General features: G+C 38.5%; 1 protein-coding gene across 1 annotated transcript; it reads right to left on the reverse strand.

Annotated features, from left to right (window-relative positions):
• Nucleotides 1-228: 228 nt before the first annotated feature.
• On the reverse strand, nucleotides 229-8,025 carry tspan31 (tetraspanin 31). The gene is made up of 6 exons (XM_049580217.1): nucleotides 7,833-8,025; nucleotides 4,846-5,013; nucleotides 4,606-4,686; nucleotides 4,022-4,162; nucleotides 2,839-2,952; nucleotides 229-2,064 (listed from the first exon to the last, which is right to left on the reverse strand). The coding sequence occupies exons 1-6, from the start codon at nucleotides 7,893-7,895 to the stop codon at nucleotides 1,990-1,992; spliced, it is 642 nt and encodes a 213-aa protein (XP_049436174.1). The 5' UTR covers nucleotides 7,896-8,025; the 3' UTR covers nucleotides 229-1,989.
• Between the last annotated feature and the right edge of the window lie 3,628 nt (nucleotides 8,026-11,653).

The raw sequence follows: 11,653 nt of genomic DNA on the forward strand, positions 1-11,653 counted from the left end.
TTAATTTGTCAAATAACTAACAATATTTGTCTGTGAGATGTAGACGAGTGTAAGTATAAAGTGGCATGAGAGTAAAACAAAATACTTGAGTAAAGTAAAACCTCTAAACTGTACTCAGTAACTTGCCCTCGCTGGTAGCCGAGCTTCAAAATGACCCGTAATTACTACTGTCAGAGCAAGAACGCACATCAAAAACATAATTACACCATTCAGGCTGCATATTTATTTAAACATGACTCAAGTGCGACAGTTTCCAATCTGAGGTTTTATTATTTGGAAAATTAAGTCTCAAAAATTCAAGATACATTTGAATAACAAGTGCACACAAATTCAAAGTGAGGTTTAATATATGGCATAATAATGCTTAAGATCTGTCAAAATGTTTGTTTACACCAGCGATGACTCTGAATCAGCAGCAGGAAATCCATTACCAGCCAAGTCGACAGGTTCAAGTAAGACATGTAATTACAGTTTGTGTTAGTCCTTTAAGTTAAAAGCAATTCAACAATAAAACAAGAGGAGAAACACCTTAAAAGAGAGAATTAATAAGCAGTGATTTATAAACAGGAAATGTCAAACATCGAGCAAGGCATCAAAATTATATCATTAAAACTACGACATAATTTCAGCCTAGTGTGCGTCCTCAAACTTAACTTAAATAGATCCTGAAATATTTAACACATTTTTTTTTTTACAAAGCATCTTAACACTGGTGAACAAAAAGAGCGGATGGCAACTGAGAACAAAATCTAAATAATTGTTTCAAAATATTCAAAAAATAATTGCAACCAAGAGCACATTTACAATAAACATCATTTAAAAACAAAACTGGGTTTGCGATGAGCAGTTTCGGCCAAATTTACCCAATTATTTCAAATTAACCAGCACTATTTTTTTTTTTTTTTTTTGGTGATTTCTTCCAGTTAGACAGGAGGTAAAATGATACGTACCTGAATCCACTTCTCTACTACCAGAGTCTACACTAAGCAACATCACTGTGCGACACAAAGGAACATATTAAATACAGGAGGGGTGTATTATTGTGGCCGTCAAAGACCTCAACTATGCAGGCAAACCTCCCAGCGAGAGGGACAACTACATGGCAAACCCATCGAGAATGATTTCTAAAAGATTATGTACAACATCAAGGCTGCAGTCCGTTGGCATCCTAATATCTCCGACTGTTAAAAGTTAGTTGGCTCAGTTACAGTTCATAAATATTTTGAACCCGAGAGACTAGCAACTACGTTACCTAACATCTACTCTTGCTTCCTAATCCTGTTTAACCCCGGCATTTGTGGCGTCTGAAAAAACAAAAGAACATTTACATACAATTCGAAAACTACTTTACACCACATGTCCAGTATGTGCCGTCTTTTTTCCGCCCTTGCACAAACTCATCACACCGGACATGTTTGGGTTTACAGTTCTACACATCACCGATAGCACTGACCAGAGGAATATATTCGTCTTTTAAGTGGTGGCACTACATTAGAGACAAGAGGAAAAAATTTCAAGGTGCATACAAGTTATTTTGTTGGACACGGCACAGTCATTTGGTTGGAGTGTGGAATGAAATCAACAGAGAGGCTGTTTGTCTGTGCAGGCGTAGGACACATGCAGAGATGTCTCATCCCTTGTTACATAGTTGGAAACTAGCAGGAGATCTGGTACTCAAATCAAGGCTGGGTCGCGACACCAACAAGTCACACTTCTTGGTATTACAAGTTATCCTTTCATGCATAAGTATCCAGGTCTTCCAGCTGGAGCTCTGGCATCATTTCTGGACAGGTGGGTGTAGTTTCTCAGTCTCGGGTGAAGGTGTGCGTGTGTTTCGTTAAGTCAGGTGCTGCGTGCGCTCGTCCATTCCGTGTCGTTGTGGTTGGTGTGGTGTTGTTCTGTGTGTCTGCCTCTAGATGTGCATGATTCTATGTGTACCAGTGTGTCTGAAACTGCATCTGCAGCACTGAGCTGCGCACGTGGGACCGACTATAGGAAAGCACTTGGGTTTGCTCGTGGATCCTTCTGGTTCCTGTAGCGCACGGCAAGCCACACTCCCAGTATCTGCGAAAGACATGAAAGACAAAAAGATTAAAGGGGACCTATTGTGCTCATTTTCAGGTTCATGCTTGTATGTTGGGTTTTTACCTGAACATGATCACATGCTTTAATGTTCCAAAACCCTTTCTTTTCCTCATACTGCCTGTACTGGCTAACCCCTCTGACTGAGACGCTCTGTTTTAGTGCCTGTCTCTTTAAACTATGCCTGCATACATATGCAGAATCTGTTTATAGATTGGGACAAGATTGTGGTATCGGGTGCATTGTGGTTAAGCTTTGTAGTCCAAGTGGTATCGACCAGTAACAGTTAAGCAGTGGGTAAACAGTTAGTGTGGGAGTTAGTGTGTGAGAAAAACAATAAATGATGTATAGTCAAACATTTTGATGCCCCTGACTGTGATTCAGGTCAATTGATTGAGGAGATTTTATTAAAATGAAATAATTTCTCAACAAGTTTTGACATTTTTTAATTCTGGTGTGATCTGTTTTTTTTGAGGGGGAACAAGAAATCAAACTGCCAACCTTGTGATTACAGGATGATTTGCTCAACAAAAATCTCTGAGAAACCCTCAATTTAAACATGACAGACAATCCACCCCTCCGAAGATGCCAATTTGGGGATACGTGCACATCCATTTGCCTAAATACAGCAATCAGTTGAATGTGAATGCAACATTTAACTCAGTTCAGTGTCTCTCTCTTGTCCTACAAAGATGTATCAGACTAGTTACATGAGTGAATGGTGAGCAGATGTAGGTTTGGAGACCAGAATCTCACCTCTGTGAAGCTGAAGAAGAGTCCAACGCCCCCGAGGATCTTCAGAGCCTCTGTTGCATGATCTAGCATCTTCTCCCCGCAGGTGTAACAGCCGAGGGGTGTCTTTTTGCATGACTGGAGTGAGAGACACACAAAAAAGAAGAAGAGGCCTTTAGTCTTCAGCAGTATGAGTCAACGGTTCGTCAGCTAAGCCAGTATTAGCTACCAAAATCTATTCTGAGGTCTGTAGAAAGTGGCCTACTTTTAACTTCTCCTGGTTAAGGGAAGTGCTTACGTGATTTTATTCAGTGGGGCATATTGTGTAACTGAGAACATGTTGTGAAACTGCAGTGTCTATCTATGATGCAGTTGAACATTTATTTGAATAACATGATATATAATGTGAATGAAACAGAAAAAAAATTTTTTTTATTGTGCAGCAAATCTGCAATAGTTCTGTTCAAGCTGGTTTTCTGTTAAAGGGGACCTGTTATGTTGTGCTCACACAAGGTCTAAGTTATTCTATTCGCGCCCAGTGTGAACACAACATTATGATAATTTTCCGGTTCATACTTTTTGGTTTCTACGAAAACATGTTTACGTGTTGTAATGTTTAAAAAACACTTCATCTTCCTCATACGGTCTGTGCTGGAACATGTGTATTCACCCTCCGTCTGAGATGCTCTGTTTTAGCACCTGTCTTTTTAAGCCCTCCTCCTGAAAAAGCCCAGTCTGCTCTGATTGGTCAGCATTTCAAAGTCTTCAGTATCTGCGCTCGTTGCGTTTCTGCACCAACACTGCACCAATAAAAGCTTCTAAACCATAATCTTCCCAACTGGAATTGTTCTAGCAGGAATATGATCCGAAACTGGGGAGAAATTAACAACATTGATAACCACGATTATATGTTTCCCTGACGTTAGCATGTAGCTACAGTTAGCAGTGTATGTATTGTAAGCACTTGTGTGTACCTAAAGCAGATGACCATATAAAGAATCAGCTTGTCTCCAGTCGAAAGAAACATTGAACACAGAGTTTTCAGAATGGTCTAGAGCCTGTCTACCTCATTATTTGAAAATAAGCCACATTTAATATGAACATCAGACACTCAAACAGTGAAAATAATGAAAAGCATATTAGGTTCCCTTTAAGTAATAGTATTTTTCTCAATAATGTGATGAAAAACTTGATATCTAAGACTCACAGCGGGGCAGTTCTGCAGGTCCTGATCAAACTGTACCCGGCTGGCAGTGACGTTGAGCAGCCCACAGCAGTCCAGCTGGGTCTCCAGATGAGTCTTTGTGTTGTTCACTAACATTCCCCAAGCGGAGTTCAGAAGTGCCTCCTGGAAAAGCAAAGAATATGAATAAAATGAAGCTAAGTTCTTGTTAAAAAAATAAATAAGTACAATAAAATAAATCACAGAAGGTCAAGGAACAGTGTGGGGGATCTGATGGCAGCGTGAACTTAAAAAATATCTGTTTACGAACGCTGCTAGCCGGAGTAGAGCTGTTTACTATCTATCGCAAAAACAAGAAAACACGAATGTCCTTATCTGGAGCCAGTGTTTGGTTTGTCTGTTCTGAGCTACTGTAGAAACATGCTGGACTCCAGAGACGAGGACCCACTCTCTGTGTAGATATAAATGGCTTATTCTGAGGTAAAGAAAACACCATCATTCTGATTTTCATGTGATTATACACAATGTTTGCCACTATACCCCCCTAAATCCTACACACTGGACCTTTAAAACTATTTATTTTTGCAGACATAATAGAGTTTTCTCACCTGCTGTCCACGGTTCATTGCCAAACAGGAGCAGGAAACTCCAAATTGGAACAGGAATACGATAAAAAGAATGACCATGTACTGAGAGGAAGAGGTCAAAGAAACAACGGTGCAAAAACATAGCAAAGACGACATAACTGAAGAATATAACATCAACATGACCACATTTTTAAAGTCACACTTCAGTGGAAACAGCACAATAATTATCTGTATATCAGTGCCAATGTAAGGAAAGGATACAAAGAAGAGCATGACTTGGTGGTGGTGTATTGCTCCGATGAGGCCAACGATAGCGATGAGCAGCAGGAAGACGCCCACCGCAATGACCCCTCCGATGATGTGGATGCTCGACACCAGGCCGAACCCCTTCCCCCATGCTGCTACTCCGATCAGCAGCAGCCCGACCAGCTGCAGGGAGCAGAGGGAACAAAGTTAACCAGAGTCAGCTGAGGCAGGCTGCATCAGATGGAAGTGAGCCATCACGTGGTCATAGTACGGAGTTTTGATCACCACTAACACCAGTTATCCTTTAAACACCAGTTAGCTCTGTGATGATTCAAGCTGAAGCGTTTGCCAAATAAATAACACAAGTGGAACACAGCGAGGGTGGAAAAGAAGGAAACAGGCTAAGAGTTCAGAGTCTGATATTAACAATTCTTCACAAGGCCCTGGATCATGAGACTGCTGAATCATGTAAAACAAATAAGAAACACTGACTTAACTGTAATGTTTTGTCACATTTCTTTGTTCCTTTCATTGATTACTTTTAACAGAATCTCAACTGTAACAGTCTTGCTTATTTCCTGTGATATTAACGGCTTAAAATACTGATCTTAACCTTTTAAGGGAGCTGACAAAACATAACAGAATTCACATTTGGTTGTCACGTCTAACTCAAACGGGTTCATCCTTTCACGAGGGAACTATTTGTCTTTCTTGCACTTATACGTCTTCTTTCACTGCTGTCACTGTCCTAATTCTACACAGCAACTACAGCATCACACTCGTGACAGTTACAGTGACTCAGCTCAGCTGTCAACATGATTGGTGGCATGTGAACACGTTCCAAAGTTTTCTGACTGGGTGGGTTGTGTCTTAGAGTTTCTTTCAACAGTGAGATGACTGTGTGGCTGCTAGTGTATCACAACAGCAAGCAAATGATCCAGTGCTACCTTTACTCCCATGTCTTTCACACAATGCATGCCTGGCAGACTTAAGAAGGATAAAGACAGCAGGTAGGAGAGTGTAAGGCGAACAGTATCAAGATGTTTTTGACTCAATAGCTCAGTTATGTCTGACCCAAACTGTGGATAAATAATGGTCTATAAAATGATTAGGAAGGCATGTTTGACTCACACAGAGGGATCCACAATTCATTCAGCTTAGAAAATTGCGTGGGTCAGTTAGTATGACGACAAAATTTACTTTTAATAGCCAAAACTCCTTATTTCCAATCAACGTGACAGGTATTTACTCAATTAATTGGTGTGTAAACATCGTAAAACATGGAAAATGCCCACCACAATTTACAACAGCCCTAGATGACATCTTCAAATTGATTTTTATTCTGTCTACTCTACAATTTTATACCGATGATATTAAGTTTATTATAATAAAGACAAGCAAACACAACATTTTAGAAGTGGCACTATCAAATGTTTGGTATCCTGGCTTAAAAAAACTGACTTAATTTATCAGTTATCAGAATAGTTATTCATTTAATCTTAATTGACTAATTCGTTATATTTTTTGCACCTTATTGCTAGTCTTTTTGTTTAGACTTTGTTTTATGTGCACTCTTTCCTACTTTGTACGGCAGCTGCTCTTCTGGGAAAAATAAAAACTTCTATCTTATCTTACTGGACTAATCTCCTCAGTTCTAGACAATAAAAATAGGCACGACAGATAAAAGACATGACAGGTCAGTTAAACATTAATGTTCTGTTGCCCAATGCACACATCAACCAACAATACTCAACACATGGCAGGGGAGGCACAAAACAACACATTACTAAGCAACAGTGACACAGTTAGAGACGAGAACAATAGAAACAGCTGTAGAATGTGATGCAATGCGACAGCCCTGCAATAAATGCAACATTACCTTATAGTGGTTGATTTTTGGTGAGACTTTTCGTTTTGGTGTTAACTCAGGTGCATATTTGAGGCTTTACTGCCTGTGTCATTTACACTCATATGGCCACTCTTTTTTTTTAAATACTATTTAGTATTCAAAACTGTTTGCTGTTCTATAGATAGATAGATGGATAAAGAGAGGGAGAAAGAAAGACCTAGGCAGATATTATGCATTTAAATTTATTACATTCCTGTTTGTATTTAGTTTATTCATTTGCAATTACTATTATTATTTATGTTATATTTCATCAATTATGTTTAGTGTAGATTCTCTTTGTTCTACTTGCGTGATGTATTTTTGATACATATTTAATAATATTGTTTGAGGGAGCCTGAGACTTATTTTAACGACTGCTTTTCTTTAACTGTTGTGTACATGATAAATTTAGAATATTAACAGGAACAAGAAAATATGATCACATACAACAGGAACCACAGCCAAAACATGAAGTCTAACCTCCCCTCAGACATCTATTCACAATGTTAAGTTATAGAGAGGTCATACTTACTGCTATCAAAAGAAGTACCGTGAAACAGTGGTTTCCATATTTCATTTTTAATCTCAATTTAACCATCAGTTCACGGTGAGTTTACGTTAACCGAGCTGAGACAACATGTTGACTATCACTATTCACATGACTGAAACACGAACAAACACATGAGCCGATTGAATCTTTTTTTGTGAGTAAGAAGGACAGAGGATGCGGCAGATAAACCATTCAAGCATGTCACTTTCACGTTTTTGGGTCAGCTGGCCTCCCAGCTAACGGTAGCTTCCATACACATAATGGCGATAGCTAGCAGCTAGCTAAGATTAGCTAAAATTACTACTTTCTACATTTTTGTCTAGTTAGCTAATGGACACTACAAATGTCTAACGTTGTAATATGTAATGAACAGAAATAAACCCATACCACTGGTCGGCTGCAAAATGAAAACAGAGGAATATTAAACAAAAGGCGAAATCAGTTATCTTTCTGCGCTGTAGCTAACTTGCTAGCTTACATTACGCCAGTTCATTCAGAAGCTACTGAGGCTAAGCTAACGTAGCTCGCTAAAACTTAGCATGATGATCCATTTTGAATACTCACCATATAAACCACGTTCAGGGAACAAAGCGCATTTTTGGAACAGGTGAAACCGCCACAGACCATATTCGAAGAACCTCTATCGGCTTGTGAGTAAGACTTGATTAAATAAAAGGAAAAAAGCCAGTGTTGTCGGGCTCTCCGGAGCGCTAACGCCTGGACACAAATGTTTTTGGTCAGCGCTGAGGGCGTATGAGATGACGTCTGCGCCGCATGTGACGTCAGGTTGTCAACCGGCGTCATCATTTCAGGATAAAAATGAAATCTGAATCAGAATCAGTTTAACTGGCAAAGACAGTGTGTGGGCTGCACATAACTGTTACACAGAACTGACTCCAGGTTGTGTTCCTGTCATTGTACGCTCCATAGAAATAGACCTAACTGTTAAAAAGGACAACAGTGCTGAACAAAGGAAACATTGACATATGACAACTATTTAAAGATATTATATCATAGATAGATAGATAGATAGATAGATTTACTTATATATATTTAATTGTCATTGTTGAAGGGAACCTGACACTTAAAGAGATTTTTTTAAGTTGAATTATATAGGATATTTATCCATAGATAGTATATTATATACAGCTGATGTCAGTCCTCATGCCCTGAGTATGAAGAAGCAGGCCAGATGGATCCTGACATGGGAGCTAAACAATGTTCTGCTGTGAACGGAGGCAACAAAATAAAACCAATTTAGCCACCTTAAAATAGTCCCACCTAAGAAATCAATATCAGTTTAAATGAATGTTATATTGAGAGACCGTTAGCAGCTTCAGTTCCCCATCTATGCTCTTGTTAAAGCCACTAAACTCCATTGACAAAAACAGTAATTTTAGCTCGCTGAACACAGGAGCTGCTGGTCTAGATCTGCTTCAATCAGTTAGTTAGTTTGTGTTATTGTGTGACTTTCTGGTGAATCTGAATTAACACAGCGTCACACAATAACACAAACAAAATATCTGTTCAAAGCAGCAGTAGCCCAGCAGCTCCTGTGTTCAGCGATCTTAATCACTCTTTTTTCCCACTTGAAATCTCTGACAGTAACATGAAACAGTGAAAATATTATAAATATAGCATACACTTAAACTGATATTGATCTTGTTTAGGTTGGATTTTTTTCATGTGGCTAAAATCTGCTTTGTTGCTGACTCCTCCATGTTGCACTCCAACCTGCTTCTCCAAACTGGGGGGGTGCTGACCACCATCTACTGTAATCTATTATAATAATGTAATGTACAGTCTATAGACAAATACCTCATACAACCTCACTTCAGAAAATCTGAATTGTCCCTTTAAGGTTTTAATTACTTCACTTCAAGAACTTGAAAAAAAAGATGTACATCCAAAATATGGACTAATACAATGCCAAAATCAGGTTGGCTGTGTATAGATATATGTACAGTATCAGATCTGAAATTAGAGGTTAGAGTAAGAGTGCATGGTTAATAATATTCACTATCATGTTCATAATATTGCTCATTACTGCAGACAAGATAAAATAAGATAAACCTTCATTGGGCCCCAGTGGGGAAATTCAGTTACTGCAGCAGCACAAAGACAGCTACAGTACAGATACTTACAGGAAGTGAAATAAATAAATAATAAGAGGTGTATAAAACTAAAATAAGAACATATTTAATACTTTTTTTTTGCATCATCTTCAGAAAAATGTGTTCATTCAGTGCTGGGCCAAGAGGGTGAAATACACGTGACCCCTACGGCCTGATTTTGGGGCAGTATCGTGCAAAAGACCCTACCTCACTGACTGCTACTCTGTTTTTCCTCTAGTCTCCCCCTGGCATATATTTCATGGCCCTTATATGTACATTTTATCCCTCCAAAAATGTACAAAGTTCTTAAATTTAAATTTAAAAAAAAATCTAAACAGCAGGATAAATTATTGTTTCTCACAATTTGTTATAAAAACTGCTGTCAAAAAAATAATAAATTAAAAAAGAATAGATTTAAAGAAAGGACTGGGCTGTGCAAGAACACTTGGAAGCAAAAATTAGAAGGTGAAGTGACAGCGGTGTAATTCTTGGCAGAGTCAGCAAGTCTATGTTAACAGTGTACACTTAATCAATATATTAAATAATGGTACTAAGTGATGGTCTGCATTAATGTTGTCAAAGGTTAATGATTCCCTACAGACATGCGGTCGACAGTTCAACCACATATAAAAATACTCTGGTTGGAATAAATAATAATTAAATAATAAAGTCTAATGTGTTTTTTTTCCACAGGAAAAAAGGGTAAATAAGGTAAAAATAAAAAAAAAAAGGTAAATTAAAATTAATTTAATTAGATCTGCTCCTTCTCCCTCAACGAGTGTATTTATATGTGCCTTAGTACCCCAGTTTTAAGCCTTATTCTGGTTTTGGTCTTAATTTTGATATGTGATGTTTACATGGAACATGATACATGTTATTCATGTACCTGTACATGATTCTAACAGTACGCAGGGTTCTGATCATATTTGTGCAGTTGTGTCTTTGTTTCTCGCCATCTCAGCCTCTATGTTCTGAACCAAATCTGGAGAGCAGAGACTGTCTGGAACAAAGAGTGTTCAGAAATCTGGACAACATGGTGTTAACATGCCACTGTACTGTGCTTTACTATCTAGGTTTCTCAAAACTGAAATAATGGCTTATCGAGGGCTCTGAAACCAGTGTAAGATATATTTACATGCACAGCACATTTTTCCAAAAACACTATCCTAACTAGGATATTGGTGCACATGTAAACACACTAAATAAAAAATCCAGAATCCATTAATATGTAAATATGGTGCATTCTTAAAAGTTTGACTTAAAGATGTCCTTTATTTAACTGAAATGTGCACCAGAGGGTTCAAGTTTCCACATCACACTTGTGTAAGTTGTGTCCTGCACCATGAATGGCTCTCAAACTAGCTGTCACAAACTCCTGCTTGTGTGTACACGTGTAAAACAAACATTTAAACTCAAGGAAACTTTCCCCAGCAGGTAGAGCAGCTTTCTGGTATCAAACTCTGCACACGCTTCATCCTGTACAGCCAAAGTAAACAACCAAGAAGTAAACAGGCAAAACACACCTTAGAAGGGAGCGACACTTGAAGAGTTTAAACCTGTTTGCTCCTTTAGTCTCAACACAGATGAAACTATAACCAACTTTTAGTCAAATCTTTTCATATGGCATTATAATCTTTTACACAGAATATTAAATACTCAACATGAATTGAAAATAAAATTGTTTTGTTTTTTTTTGCATTAAAGCTACAGTAGGTAACTTTAATTTAGAACAAACCGTCACTATATCCTGACAGTACTACATGAGACAGATAATCTTAGAAAGAATCATGTCCCTCTGGCTCCTCCTAGTGGTACCTATGGTACTAAAGAATCCACCGCACCTGAATGAAAACAACCAATCAGAGAAGACATTGGTCTTCTTCTGCTTCTTCTGTGAAATTAGAAGTTAAGATGAGCTTTTCGTCATCTGTGTTCTCTCTTTCTTCCTTCTTTTAACTTGTCTTTGCTGTATATGATGTTGGCAGTGCAGCATGTGCACAAGCAGTGATTGACATGTATTAAGCCCTTGGCACTACCTGTTCAAGGCGGGAATGTCACGCCATTAATCCACCTTGCAGTTCTTTATAAAAAGGTACAATCGCAGCATTAGGGGACAGAGTTGTCTCGCCTTTAAGCCGGCTGCGGAGGTAGTAACAGCGCTAAATCAACGTCTGTGCAAAAGGGACAGCTGGCAGGACAGGACAGGTGTGACATTTCGACAATGTGTTGTGTGTACAACCCACTGCCATGAGATTTAAAAAGCAGCTTAAA

The sequence above is a fragment of the Epinephelus fuscoguttatus genome, linkage group LG7, assembly GCF_011397635.1.
Source record: "Epinephelus fuscoguttatus linkage group LG7, E.fuscoguttatus.final_Chr_v1".
Lineage (NCBI taxonomy): Eukaryota > Metazoa > Chordata > Actinopteri > Perciformes > Serranidae > Epinephelus > Epinephelus fuscoguttatus.